General features: G+C 37.6%; 1 protein-coding gene across 1 annotated transcript in view; it reads right to left on the reverse strand.

Moving 5' to 3' along the window:
* LOC129758538 (probable multidrug resistance-associated protein lethal(2)03659) overlaps positions 1 to 12,709 on the reverse strand; it is a 67,830-nt gene that overhangs the window by 8,883 nt on the left and 46,238 nt on the right. The window contains exons 3-4 of the mRNA XM_055756059.1: positions 4,270 to 5,938; positions 3,883 to 4,204 (exon numbers count right to left, since the gene is read on the reverse strand). Of these exons, the coding sequence (XP_055612034.1) occupies positions 3,883 to 4,204; positions 4,270 to 5,938 (1,991 nt within the window). The remainder of the gene's footprint in view (positions 1 to 3,882; positions 4,205 to 4,269; positions 5,939 to 12,709) is intronic.

The raw sequence follows: 12,709 nt of genomic DNA on the forward strand, positions 1-12,709 counted from the left end.
ATATTGTAAAGATATTCATACCACTTTCGGTGATTTCAAGTTTTTAAAGATGTATTTTTTTAATTTTAACTCAAAACCAACACGCATAACTTACCAAAAATGTGTAAAAATGGGAGTTCCAATTCAAATATGTGCTATCTAATCTGAGCGTGTCCTGTTTTGACATCTTGATCGAGAACTGTCACTAAGTTTTATGGCGGTTTAATAATCATGCACTGAGTGCTATTATAGAACATACAAAAGAAAGCTTGGAGCAAACTTCTAGGTTTGTGTTTTATTATAGTTTAAAAAAAGCATTCACAACTCTTTCAAAATAACTAAAACAGCATGTTTAATAAAAGTTTTATTAGCGTTTTCAAAACCATCTGAAAACATATGGCCGAAAAAAAATTATAAGCATTCTGCATGACCATAATAAAACCGCCATAAAACGAGCTGCACAAAAAATGCCATAATTAAACCATGATAAAACTTCCTAATGCTAGTTGGCATAATCTGTGTTACTTGGGTTTCGACTAGTGTGCGTCCGATCTTACAAGTGAATCTACAAAGATAAAGCATAATCTTCTGCGTAGTGGATCTCGTGGATACGTTGTGTGCGTTGTAGGATAACCTAACTGACGAAGAGTATCCAAGTAGTGCCGTTCCCTACGAGGTATGCTGCAGGAATAAGAAAATACCTTATTCGCAGTGAATTTCGTAAGGAATGGGGATTTCGCGGTAAGGGGAACACCTTCGGAGTAGAGTGACTCTCATCGCTGAATGAGACATTTGAGGTGGCGTAGTAATCATCCGAGTCGGTGTGTCCAGGATAAGCTGCTCTCGATTCAGCACACGACGCGCAAAAAGTGGGGATCTCAAGTCAACACGAAGAGAGGTCGGACCTTGAGTCGCTAGAGATGCAAGGTCGTTGCTGATGACGTGGATTCTACTTCAAGCAGTCGTGGAACGTGGAGCGCGATAGACCTGCCCTATCACTATTGAGGGGTATTGCTAAACGGTTCGAGATGGGAAACATGGTATGCGGCCCAAGTGGGTTTCAGAGAGTAGAAGGTTTACGTAGTCTTTCTATTGCACCCATGGACCCAGAATAGCAAACAGGGGGACGCGGTGGCTCGTCGTGTCTTGGAGTGCTAGTCGTAAACGAGGATTTACCACCTAGGTTATAAACTCGCACATTCGAAGTATTCGAGCGACAAGAGTTAAGAACGAACTTTGGCGGCGGGCAGAAGAACGGAGTGTGGAGGCGAAGGGTGAACCACGAGCAAAAGGTGGCGAAGGCTGGACGGATACCCTGGGCAGGACATGTTGCGAGAATGCCGGACGCCTGTCCTGCAAAACAGGTGTTCGCTGCTAATCCGGTAAGAACGAGATAAGCAGGGGCGCAACGAGCAAGGTGGTTAGACCAAGTGGAACATTATCTGGCGAATGTGGGATGTCCGAAAAGTTGGAGAACGGTTGTCATGGACCGCATGTATTGGAGGAATATTATTCATCAGGTTATGTCGTGAGACGGCACATCATTTAAATAAAATAAATTGTTATTAACTTATACAAAAAAAAATCAGTAGTAGAAACTTAGCGACACGGCCACATCACTTCATCTAGACAAAGTTTCAGGTTCACACGGCACTCCGAACATTGCATGGAATTCCCTTGAATGTTCCGAACCAAACCATCTCCAATCATATCGAGTTACTTGTTAACTTTAAGTTAATCTCATTGCAACATCCTGATCAGAGCACTCTCCGGTCATTGTAAACTCAACAATCACATGCACAACATTCAGCGTGCTGAAACTCCAGTAGATATGTGGTAGTTGTGAATCAGATGTGGAGGATCCCTTCCATCTCATATGTAACTGTCCTTCATTTGCAAGACTACATTTTCGTACTCTGGGATCTTACGCTATAAGCAAGTCTGAGTTTAAGAAATTAAACTTAAAAGGCATACTATCATTTCTTACAAAATTTAGAAAAGAGCTTTAATGCCAATAATCCCTAGTGGATAGGCTTTTTGCCATCTTAAATAGATTCAATTTTCTTCTTCCTTTTATAGGTTTTTCAGGTTTTCTCAGGTAAATGGTGAAATCTTGGATAAAAAAGGATAGGCACAATTTTCCCGTCTGTTTGGATAATGTGCCGCTGTTAAGCCTACCCCCATTCTGGTACCTGATACCTGATGATGATTTACGACCGGCCTCATTTCCATCATGTCGAACACCTCGGAGATCCGATGTAGAAAAGGGTGACCTCATCAAACCTGCGATACGGTGGAACGGCCTAGCAAAAGACCCTGTACAAGCTCAACGTAAGGAAATATGCTAGGAAGGCCTCAATGACCAACCATTTAATTCCGAGTATCGGCAATTGGATAAAGAGAAAGCATAGAGCATAGTCTCGCCACTCTATTTGAAAAATACCTGCCGACAACGTGGTGTGAAGGGAGCTCAAACAATTACAGTGTTGTTAGCTATGAGTAAGAGCTTGCTGCAGGCCGCAAATCACGATAAACTGTGGAGGGTATAATCGATCCTACTAATAAAGTACAACGTCAAAACAAAACTTTTGGTGTAATTTTTGTGGTTTAGTCACGTGTTTGGTAGAATTTACCGTCGGGGAGTATTCGAGTAGTGTTGTTTTCCACAAGAGAAGTTTTAATTGGAGAGGGATAAGACAAGATCTGCTCTGTACGTGCTATTTCACTGTCAGATAATATCTGGGGCGTATATAGAGGCTCTCGACGCCGAGCGAGCCATTTTAGTCGATGGAGGATAGGCGTCATCGTCGGGATTCATCCCAGTTATAAGTCGAAAGTGCCTATAATACGATTCGGATTGTGTTCGAGTGTTTCTCTGGAGGGCGTGTCTTAGATTATATCGTGGCACTCACCCAAGGCACGCGTATGGTGTGTTCCTCTCTGCCGATTAGATTATGCAAAATCGCTAGAGATATCGATACGATCCCTCTGTCGATTTGAGTTACCTCTCTGCCGATTCATGTTTACTGGGATGAAGTCCAAAGAGTTTATAAGCGACAGTGAGTTATCGTGAAAAGGGAGAGGTTACCAGATCTTGATGCGTTAGAGCAGATGTCAGGCATTGAGTCGTCGTCATGCTAGAAGAGAGAATTGCTGTGCTGAGTTCTGGGTCAGAGGCCCCAAGCCCTGAAGTCCATAAGTGGTATAAAGTGGTATACTCATAGTCAGGGTTGATAGATTTCGCACGTCACGCTTGGTAGCAGTCATCGGACCAGTTGGCTCGGGGAAATCGATTCTAGTTTGACCTGACTAGTTTTGTTTCATCAACCGAACAGCAACGTACTCAATTGACGGAACCTCACTACTCGCATGACGGATAAAGCACGACATAGTCAACATTTCTCCGTCTTGTGACTGGCGAAGCTCTTCACCTTCGAATGAATAAGGAAGGAATAACCTTGAAAGCAAAGAAGAAAAAATACCTTTCCAGTTTGGCTGCTGGCAGGGAGCAACAACCCGTTTGAGGAGCAGTCAATTGAGTTCGACGGACAAAGAGTCTTCGCAGTCACAGGTTCACGCCTCATGACGATGAGTTTTCTCAAGTCTGCTAACAGTACCCATGAACCCAGAATAAATAGCAAATTGGAAAAATGTGGTTGCTCGTCTTATCTTGAAATACAATTCGTAAAATAAATTTATCAACTGAACCAATGAAAAAAAAACTCTCAGTTTGAACCGCGTAGACGACAGTTCAAGTTGCTATCAAGATTTTTTTTAATTTTCGAGTACTTTTTTTTTTAATTTCAGCTTTAAGGTTTCAACTAAAATTAAAAATCTAACAAATCGAAAATTAAATCGATGCTCCAAGCACTAAGGGATAATACAATACGTAACGGTACTTACTGGTAGCCTCCACTCGTTTGATGTTCCTCGACGACAGCAGATAGTATTCGCGCATAAAGTAAAACACCACTCCAATCAGCACTGTGGGAATCAAATTGTACGGGTTAACGATGGCCACCACGACCACAATACCCAGAAGGGATAGGAAGATTTGTATCACATCCACCGTCACCCCTGGCAGATACTCGTCGATCTGGCCCATATCCTTGGAGAAACGGTTTAGAATACGACCCGATGGGTTGGTGTTGAAGAAGTACATTGTGGCTCGGGTGACACCGTCGAACATGGCGTCGTGCAACTTTCGGGAGGCTCGCATGGCCACCTAAAAGTAGAATCCAGATAAGGAATTGATTTTTGAATTTTTAAGCTTTTTTCAAGGATACTCACCTGGAAGAAGAACATACTTCTGCTGAGGGTTATGATAATCGTTGCCACAGTGATACCGGTGAAAATGTAGATATCAATGAGTCGAGTCTCATCATTCGCATCGACAAACTGTCTCAGCAAGGTATTGAATGCGTCTTTAAAAACATTCCCGGTTGAGTTGACGGCAACATCTAGTAGCGTTGGTTCAGTGGCGTTAGCATCTTCGGTGTCATTCATGGACTCCGTCACGATGCGCGATTCTTCCTTGTTCACCCAGTAAGTTAAGAAATAGTCACCGCCCGAGGCCAAAAGTTGCGATAGGACAAATGCCACAAATAATAGGAACATTACCAGGTATCCGCCACTGGCTTTGATATACGATCGGTACACATCGAATCCGATCGAACCTTCTTTGCGTTTCTCCTGAACCATTTGCGGTTCGGGAGCTTCCTGTTCTGTTTGAGTTGTGCTGGAGTCTTCACTCGAAACGCTGTTGTGTCGTTTGTAGCTGTTGCTTCGTTTGAAGGTTTCCGTGTCCGTACTGTTATCATCACTCGGGGCAGCCAGAAGTTGCGCAAAATCCAAACCTGTCTCACGAAGGTTATCGTACGTTCCGACGGCTTCCACTTTTCCATGTTTCAGAATGACAATTTGATCCGCGTTCTGCAGGTACTGCAACTGATGCGTTACCAAGATAACGATATTTCCTTTGAGGAAATCTTTCATACAGTAATCAAACAGGTGTCTTCCAACGTGTGAATCTACCGCGCTAAGTGGATCGTCCAATAAATAAACAGAAGCCCTTCGATAAACTGCGCGCGCCAAACTGATTCTCGCTTTCTGTCCACCCGATAAGGAAACACCTCTTTCACCGACAATCGTCTTATCGCCATTGGCGAATAGTTGGAAATCTCGTTCCAGGGCGCACGTCTTGACAACACGTTTATAACGCTCTTTCTCCATTGGCAATCCGAACAATATATTTTGCCTAACGGTTCCCGAAAATAGCCACGGCTCCTGGGAGGCGTACGATATTTGTCCATTCACCTTGATAGTGCCGCCTTCCAGCGGCAGCTCATTCAAAATCGCATGAATTAGACTCGATTTTCCCGAGCCAACTGGTCCGATAACTGCTACCAGTGTTCCGGGTTGCACGTGTAAATTAACTCCCTCCAGGGTATACTCAGTTGACTTTGAGTCCCACCTCGCCGTCGCCGAATCCACAATCACTCCAGCCTCCGAGAGTTGCATCCCTGTGCTATCTCGTTCTTTCAATCCATCCGACTCCGAATGCTTCATCTTATCCTCCAGCTTATCTTTCTTCATATCCCCGTTGTCCAGCTCCCCCAAACTGCTATCCAAATAACTACCTTCCTCCTTCTCCGGATCGGACATACTCACTCCCAGCATCGATTCCACCTCTTCATACAGCAAAAACTTCTGAATACGTCCAATCGATACCAACGCTTCGGCAAACTGGGCAATGCCCTGTGGGAAGAAAATGGTCATCGTTGCCCGTAGGATGTTATAGTACGCGGTAATGGTGAAAGCCTTCTCGGCGGTCACGTAATTTCCTAGCAGGGCGTAAGCCACCAGACTGATGAAGATCGAAACCCGGGTCGTGAACATGATGAACGATAGCAGGGTACCGCGGATGTACGATACGTACCGGATTATTTTGATTTCCTTCCTGGAAATTTAGAGTGTTATCATTGTCTTAACCTTTTAATGGTGTTCTACTGGATGTCACTCGAAAAGCGTGAAATGAGATGAGTTACACGAAAAGATACTTTCAATTGGGAAAAATTATAATATATTCGTTTGATTTGCTGAAGTGCGTTTATTTAAGAGGGTGCTGAGCGCAAATATAATTAATTTCGAATGTTTTCAGTATTCTTGTAAACTTCCGGAAATAAGCACGTTTCTGTTCAGGTGTATCAACGCTTCACTTGAAAATATTCATTCATCGGATATGGAGGACAAATATGGTTGAAACAAAAACCTATAGTAAAAATATTTTACCTATGTCAAACAGGTGTCGTTTTCATTTATTTATTGTATTTGTTCTACAATCAAAACCAATAAACCTGAAATGTACCTAAATAAACAACTGATTATAACCATCCAAGGTAGCACGTAACATGTAGATTGAATCCCCCAGCAGATGAATAAGTGATATAAAACTGATATTTTGATTCTTCTACTAATGACCTAGATCTCGAAGTGGTCAATTGACAGGCAGTAAAAGCCTTTAACGATTTGCAATAATGAATCATCTTGCAGATTAAAACTATAAATAACGTATCCAGATGACGCACACAGGAGTACGTAAAAGAAAAAGTTGGCCAAAAGTATTTTTGAGTTTTGAAATCAATAAAATAGTTTATTTTGACTTTTCAAACGTTTTTAAGACCATTTTGAATATTTTTAACCGTTTTCGTAATTTTTCATAATTTTCTATTAAAAATTTTCTAACATTTATATGACATGATAGATAATCCAGGTTAGAAAAGTTGTAAAATTCAAATATATCTAGATTTTTTCATTTGTTTTTGAAAGTTAAATAACATTTGAAAACATTCAAAAAAAAAACATTAATTTTACTGAGCTTTAATTCAAAATAAACGAAGCCCATGGTGACTTTTATGTGGAAAAAATCTATCAATATTTTAAACTTCAAACTTAAAAATATCAAAAATGCGCGAGTTTGCGCGAGTTTTTTCTTTTGCACATGATTATTGAAGTTATCAATTTTCTAATGATATCAAACATTTTGCCGGGACTTGCTGGGAACATAAACAAAAATACTAATTTGTAAAAAAATCAACGTTTAAAACAAAAAATAAATAGAATAATTCTCAAAGCACTGCGTACTGTCTCTATAGTCATCGAATTTTGACTATTATACTTCAAATTATTAAATATCCCTCCATTGAAGTTTTCCATTTCAAATTCTCGTTTTTAGTCACTAAAGAAAGTTTCATTCATTGATATGACATAGTCGCGCTGATTCAACGATTTGTAGAAAAATTCTATCTCATAAAAATACTAAAGTTTCGACAGCTGCAACAGCTTATAAACAGATCAGATGTAAAAAAACTGACCAGTACATGGTGCTAAATTTATTCAAGAATCAAATAAACATTGACATAAAAGTTACCAATGAAATTTAAATTTTGAGTTTTGGCCAGGTTTTTGGGTGAAATACTCCTGTGTGTGACGGTTAATTCTGTTCTGTCTATTTCTGCTTGTTTATCACTGTATTTCAAGTTCATTTTTTAAATTGTCGTATGCTTCAGGAAGATGATGAGCTTTTAAAAATTTCAAATAGAAAAGCACATAGAATTTTAAAAAATTCATACAATTATTCTGAATTGAATATTTTTTTCTTCGACCTTAAGTAAATATATTTTACTGTTAACCCTAATTCTTTTTTTTTGTTTCGATTATAGTCGTTTTACCATCTTAATGACATTCGCGACTCTATCAACGATGCAGTTGGCGGATCGTTATTGAAAAACTTATCCGGTACAACTGTGTTCGATGTTTACTCTTGGGCTCGAACTCACGGACATCGGCTCTGGAAGCAACAGACTTGCCAACTGAGCTATATCACAAGCCCCGGAACCCTAATTCGGTTTTGAGTGTCAATATGACAACTATTGGAAGATTGGCGGATTTTAACTTTATTCGGGTGCATCCAAATAAAAATTTCTTCGAGGACCCTCAATGAATTCTTGAATTCTTTAATTTTGCATCATTATTTTTTGTGGACGAACCTTGAAGGCCCAAGAAGAAAAAAAAAACTCCCTAATCAGACCTTGAGTGTCAATTTGACACTTCCCACTTAAAACCGCTATACCTCTTTTGTTTCTCAACCGGTTTTAACAAAGTTTATAGTTTTGGAAACCTCGTAATGTAACTCAAATATGTTTTACTATTCGCTTAAAACACTTCGGTTATCCGTTATTCAAAGTCTAAGAAAAAAACAAATCCGAAAAAAATGCTTGAGAAAAAAACTGTATATCGGCTACGGAATGCTCGGAAAAAAATCACTTAGTGTTCAAAAAAGCTGAAGTTAGAATCTATACATTGCACATAAGGATACATTTTTTGAATTTTTTCAAGATCATGACCGTAAAAAAAGGTGTAAAAACCGTACTTTTCAATCAATGAACCGTCAAAATTGTTTAAGTCACACCAAATAAATATTGAAAAGAGGATTGAAAAGTTGACGTAATTTAGCACATTTTTGCGTTTTTTCGATCACAAAATACGGAACACAGAAATTTTGACGAATTTTCAAAAGTAGCTGTTTTTCAAAATGTTTGTCAATTAGCTATTTCTCAGATTTTCTTGCACTTAAATTAAAATTTGGATCAGATTTTGAGTACCTATATTAACGCAAGATTTCCTTAACAAATTTATATTCACCGGAAAGCGAATTTCATACCAATTCTAGTGAGGCAACTTTCAACTACAGTTCCGTTCATAATTTTATAGAATTTGAAAGCACGCGCACAGTCACTTCGACTTCGAACTTCTATAACATTTTACTCTGATGTAATGTTTTGATTAATTTTTCTGCGAGCATAGATCAACTATCACGCTATTATATCAAAAAGTTTGCGAGTTGAAATAGCAACCGAAAAATCGAAAGACTAACAGGCATTTTTAAATCTGTTGGTAGTCATTATGTTTTCATTCCAAGCAATGATAAAGTTGTTCGATAGAAATGTTCAGCAGATTTTTTTTGTTGAAAATTTTAATTATTCAACAAATTCCGTGAAAAGGTTAGTTTTGTTAGCATTTAAATACTGCCAAAAAAAATTAACAAGTGAGTTAATTTAGTTCTTGCATAATGACGGTAATGAGAAAATTTTAATAATAAAGCCTGAGTGAAAAATTCTAAATTTGTTACCGGCATGACCCAGCAGAAAAAAAATCCGGGTTCTTGGTAAAACAAATCTGTAATTCTGTGGTTCTATCAAAAAAACTATAGACAATTCTTGCCTAAATTCGATCAATGTAGTCATGTCAATGTACTTGAAAATTTGGGTTTAAAATAAATGCCCAAAATCTGTAAAAAAAATCTAGAATCTAGATTGCTAGCTATAAGTTTGACGAAATTTGCTTAGAAATCTCAAAAATTATGGATTTTTCTATGATTTGGACAACCTTGCTCAACATCTCAATGCATGATCTTATACGAAAATTCTAATTTTAAAACACAGTTTTTACACCGTTTGTAAGTAAAAAGATCGGGACGTCGTGGACAAATTTATATTGTGGAAAAAAATAGGAATTAATGAACACATTGAACACATAAAAAAAAAAGGAATTAATGTTCAACGTCCAACGCTGAGAAGACAGTGCACTGCCGTGATTTCTTTGAAATATCGCTGTGGTATCGTCCCAAAAAACTTTTTAATGGGAGTGATGACAAATAGTTGAAACGGTATCAAAAAAACAAAGATTTTTGTTAAAAAATGGTCAAAACTTGTATTATGAACCATATTAAGGCCTCCAAAATTTTTCTCTTTTAATATCAAAGGGAAGGAAATGATGTTTCTATTTGGAAGAAAAAATGTTCCGAAGAAGTGCAAACAAATTTGAAAATGAAGATTAATATAAAATGATCAAAATATAGGTACCAAGTGATGAGCTATTCAACTTTTGCTGTCGCTGTTCGCCTTGCATAAAAAAATTGATGTAAAATTTATGTTTTATCTTTTCATTTTCAGATTTGATATTTTCAAAAATTGTTTTTAGGTTAAGCTCTGCTAGTTATTGATGAATCTTATTTTGAGAAAATTATCAACTTTCCAAAATGGAATTAGTTTTTGTTTTCTATCAGCTCTTGTTTTTAAGATAACTTTTGAAAATAAATAAAAAACCAATAAAAAACACTATAAAAATTTTCGTATATTTTAGGTTTTTATTCGATAATCAACTTTTACGAAGACCGTTGTATAGTTATAGAAATTTTCTTTTTGTTATTTTTTTCCAATTCTGAAAAAACGGAATTTTCAAGATGATTTACACAACCTTCGCAACCTTAAACAAAGTTGTTGATTGAATTAATATCTTCAATATAAATAAAAAAGCTATTTCTGTTTTTATGTCTCTATAGGCTCAGCCGCTTTTAGACGTAGAGAGCTAAAATTTGGCAAAAGTGCTCATTAGGACCGGGAATGATGAAAAATGTTTTCAAAATTTCGTATGACTCCTCTTCAAGGGGGTCATCCAAACAAGTCTAATATTGTTTTAGCGATATTGGTGTCATTTTACATTGGATTGCGATGAAAATTTGAAAATGAGTGTTTTGAGGGATGAACAATAAATTCTAGGTATCAAATTTAGGGACAGGGGTTGGGCAAAGGGGTCATCCACATCAACTGGTAATGTTTTTGCGATATTGACGATATTATAGATTGGAGTGTGATGAAAACACATGAGTATTTTGAGGGACGAGCGATCAATTCCAGATAGCGAATACAGGATCAGAGGTCGGCTAAAGGGGTCGTCCATATCAACTGTTTAAAGTTTTTGCGATATTGGCATTGTTATACATCGGATTTTGATGGAAAATTGCACATGAGCGTTTTGAGGGACGAGCAATTAATTCCAGGTATTAAATTTAAGGTTAGGGGTCGTCCATATCAACTGTTTATTGTTTCTGCGGTATTCACATCGGATAGAGATGAAAATGTCCACAAAGGAGTTTTGAGGGACGCTCTATTGTTTTCTGGTTTCGAATTTTGGGACAGGCGTCGGCAAAAGGGGTCGTCCATATTATCTGTTTACTGTTTGGGCGGTATTGTCTTGATTATGCATCGGATTGTAATTAAAATTGGCACATGGGAGTTTTACAGCACAGCTAATTGATTTCAGGTGTCAAATTTTGGAACGTGGTCCGTAAAAGGGGTCGTCCATAATAATTGTTCACTGTTATCGCGTTATTATCGTGATTATGCATCTGATTAAGGGGAAAATCTGCAGATAGGGGTTATGAGATATGAACAATTGATTCCAGGTAGCAAGTTCTGGGTTGGGTCGCAAAAAGGGTCGTCCATTTTAACTGTTCACTTTTTCAAGTTATTGACGTTATTGAATATCGGATTTTAATAGAAAACATCAAGGGAGTTCTGAGGGACGGAAAATTGGTTTCAATCATCGAATTTCGGGCCGTGGGACTGTAAAAGATGTAGTTCAGTGTTTTGTCCAATAATTTTGTGTGAGGCCATCAATTGATACTTAGTAGCCAATTTTAGTGTGAAGGTCGACTCTTTTCGTACATATAAACCAATATGTAGTCATTTAGACCTCTTAATTTGAACTTCATGTTGAAGGACAAGAAAAAGTGGCGACTTTAAACACTTGGATGTTTTACCCAATATTGTCGAAAAAATGCATCGGATTCAATATTCTAAACTCTTCTTCACGTATAAATTTTGCCGCCGGTCGTGGCCTAGAGGATAGCGTTCCAGTCTTCTAAGCCAGAGTCCATGAGATCGAATCCCGATCACGGCACATATAGTACTCTTTCTGTGGTCTGGTGGTTTTAGCATTTGTAAGATGCTAGCCATAATATCCTTGAAAGATGTACGCCTTAGAGTTAAGTAAAAAAATTAGATCTCTTCAAAGAAACACGAAGTTTCACTGAGATCCTATATGTGTGTGTTCGTTTTCGTTTTATAAATGATTGAACGAAATTCGTAAGGGTTCAGCCAGTCTTCAATAAAGAAATTTAAAGACTTTGTTGAATGACGTCAGAAACAGTTAATATCTATTCAAATTTTGAGAATTGTAAAATTCATTTTTTTAAAGCTGATCTGAATCCTTCATTGAATGAAGAATAATCAATTGATTAAAAATGAAAATCAATTGATTCATCAAAACGGACCAATTCTAATATTTCCACACGCCGTTTCACTAAAAACTAAATGTGCTAGGAAAAATCTGATAAATGATTCGATTAAGGACTCCAAAATATTACAAAATTAGTTATTAAAATATAGGCCCAAATTTACTGTGAACAGACTCCTGAAGCATAGTCGATAAGGCGTTGGCCTAGAAAGCCGGAGATTGCGGGTTCAAATCCAGCACAGTACAGTCAGTAATTTTTTCGACATTTTCCAAATAAAAAGTTTTTTTTCTTTAACTTCTCTGTCAATCTAACCTTTCCTGATGGACTCACTTCCGATTAATGACTTTTGGGAAATAAAATTTAGCTTCAGAAAACATACGCGATAGGAGTATTAAAAAATTCTCTTACAAGTATGTCAAAACTAGTTTTTGCTAGAAAAAGTTTTGCAAAAATTCCGTGTAGTAAACATTTGTTAATAACGTAGAGTGACAGAAGAAGAATTTAATATTTGTTCCGGCCTTTTTTCATCTAACAGGAAATACTTAAAAATGGCTGAAATTGTTTAATTTAAGGAATCTGTCCATACGAAAT

The sequence above is a fragment of the Uranotaenia lowii genome, chromosome 3 (genome assembly GCF_029784155.1).
Source record: "Uranotaenia lowii strain MFRU-FL chromosome 3, ASM2978415v1, whole genome shotgun sequence".
NCBI classification, from domain to species: Eukaryota; Metazoa; Arthropoda; class Insecta; order Diptera; family Culicidae; genus Uranotaenia; species Uranotaenia lowii.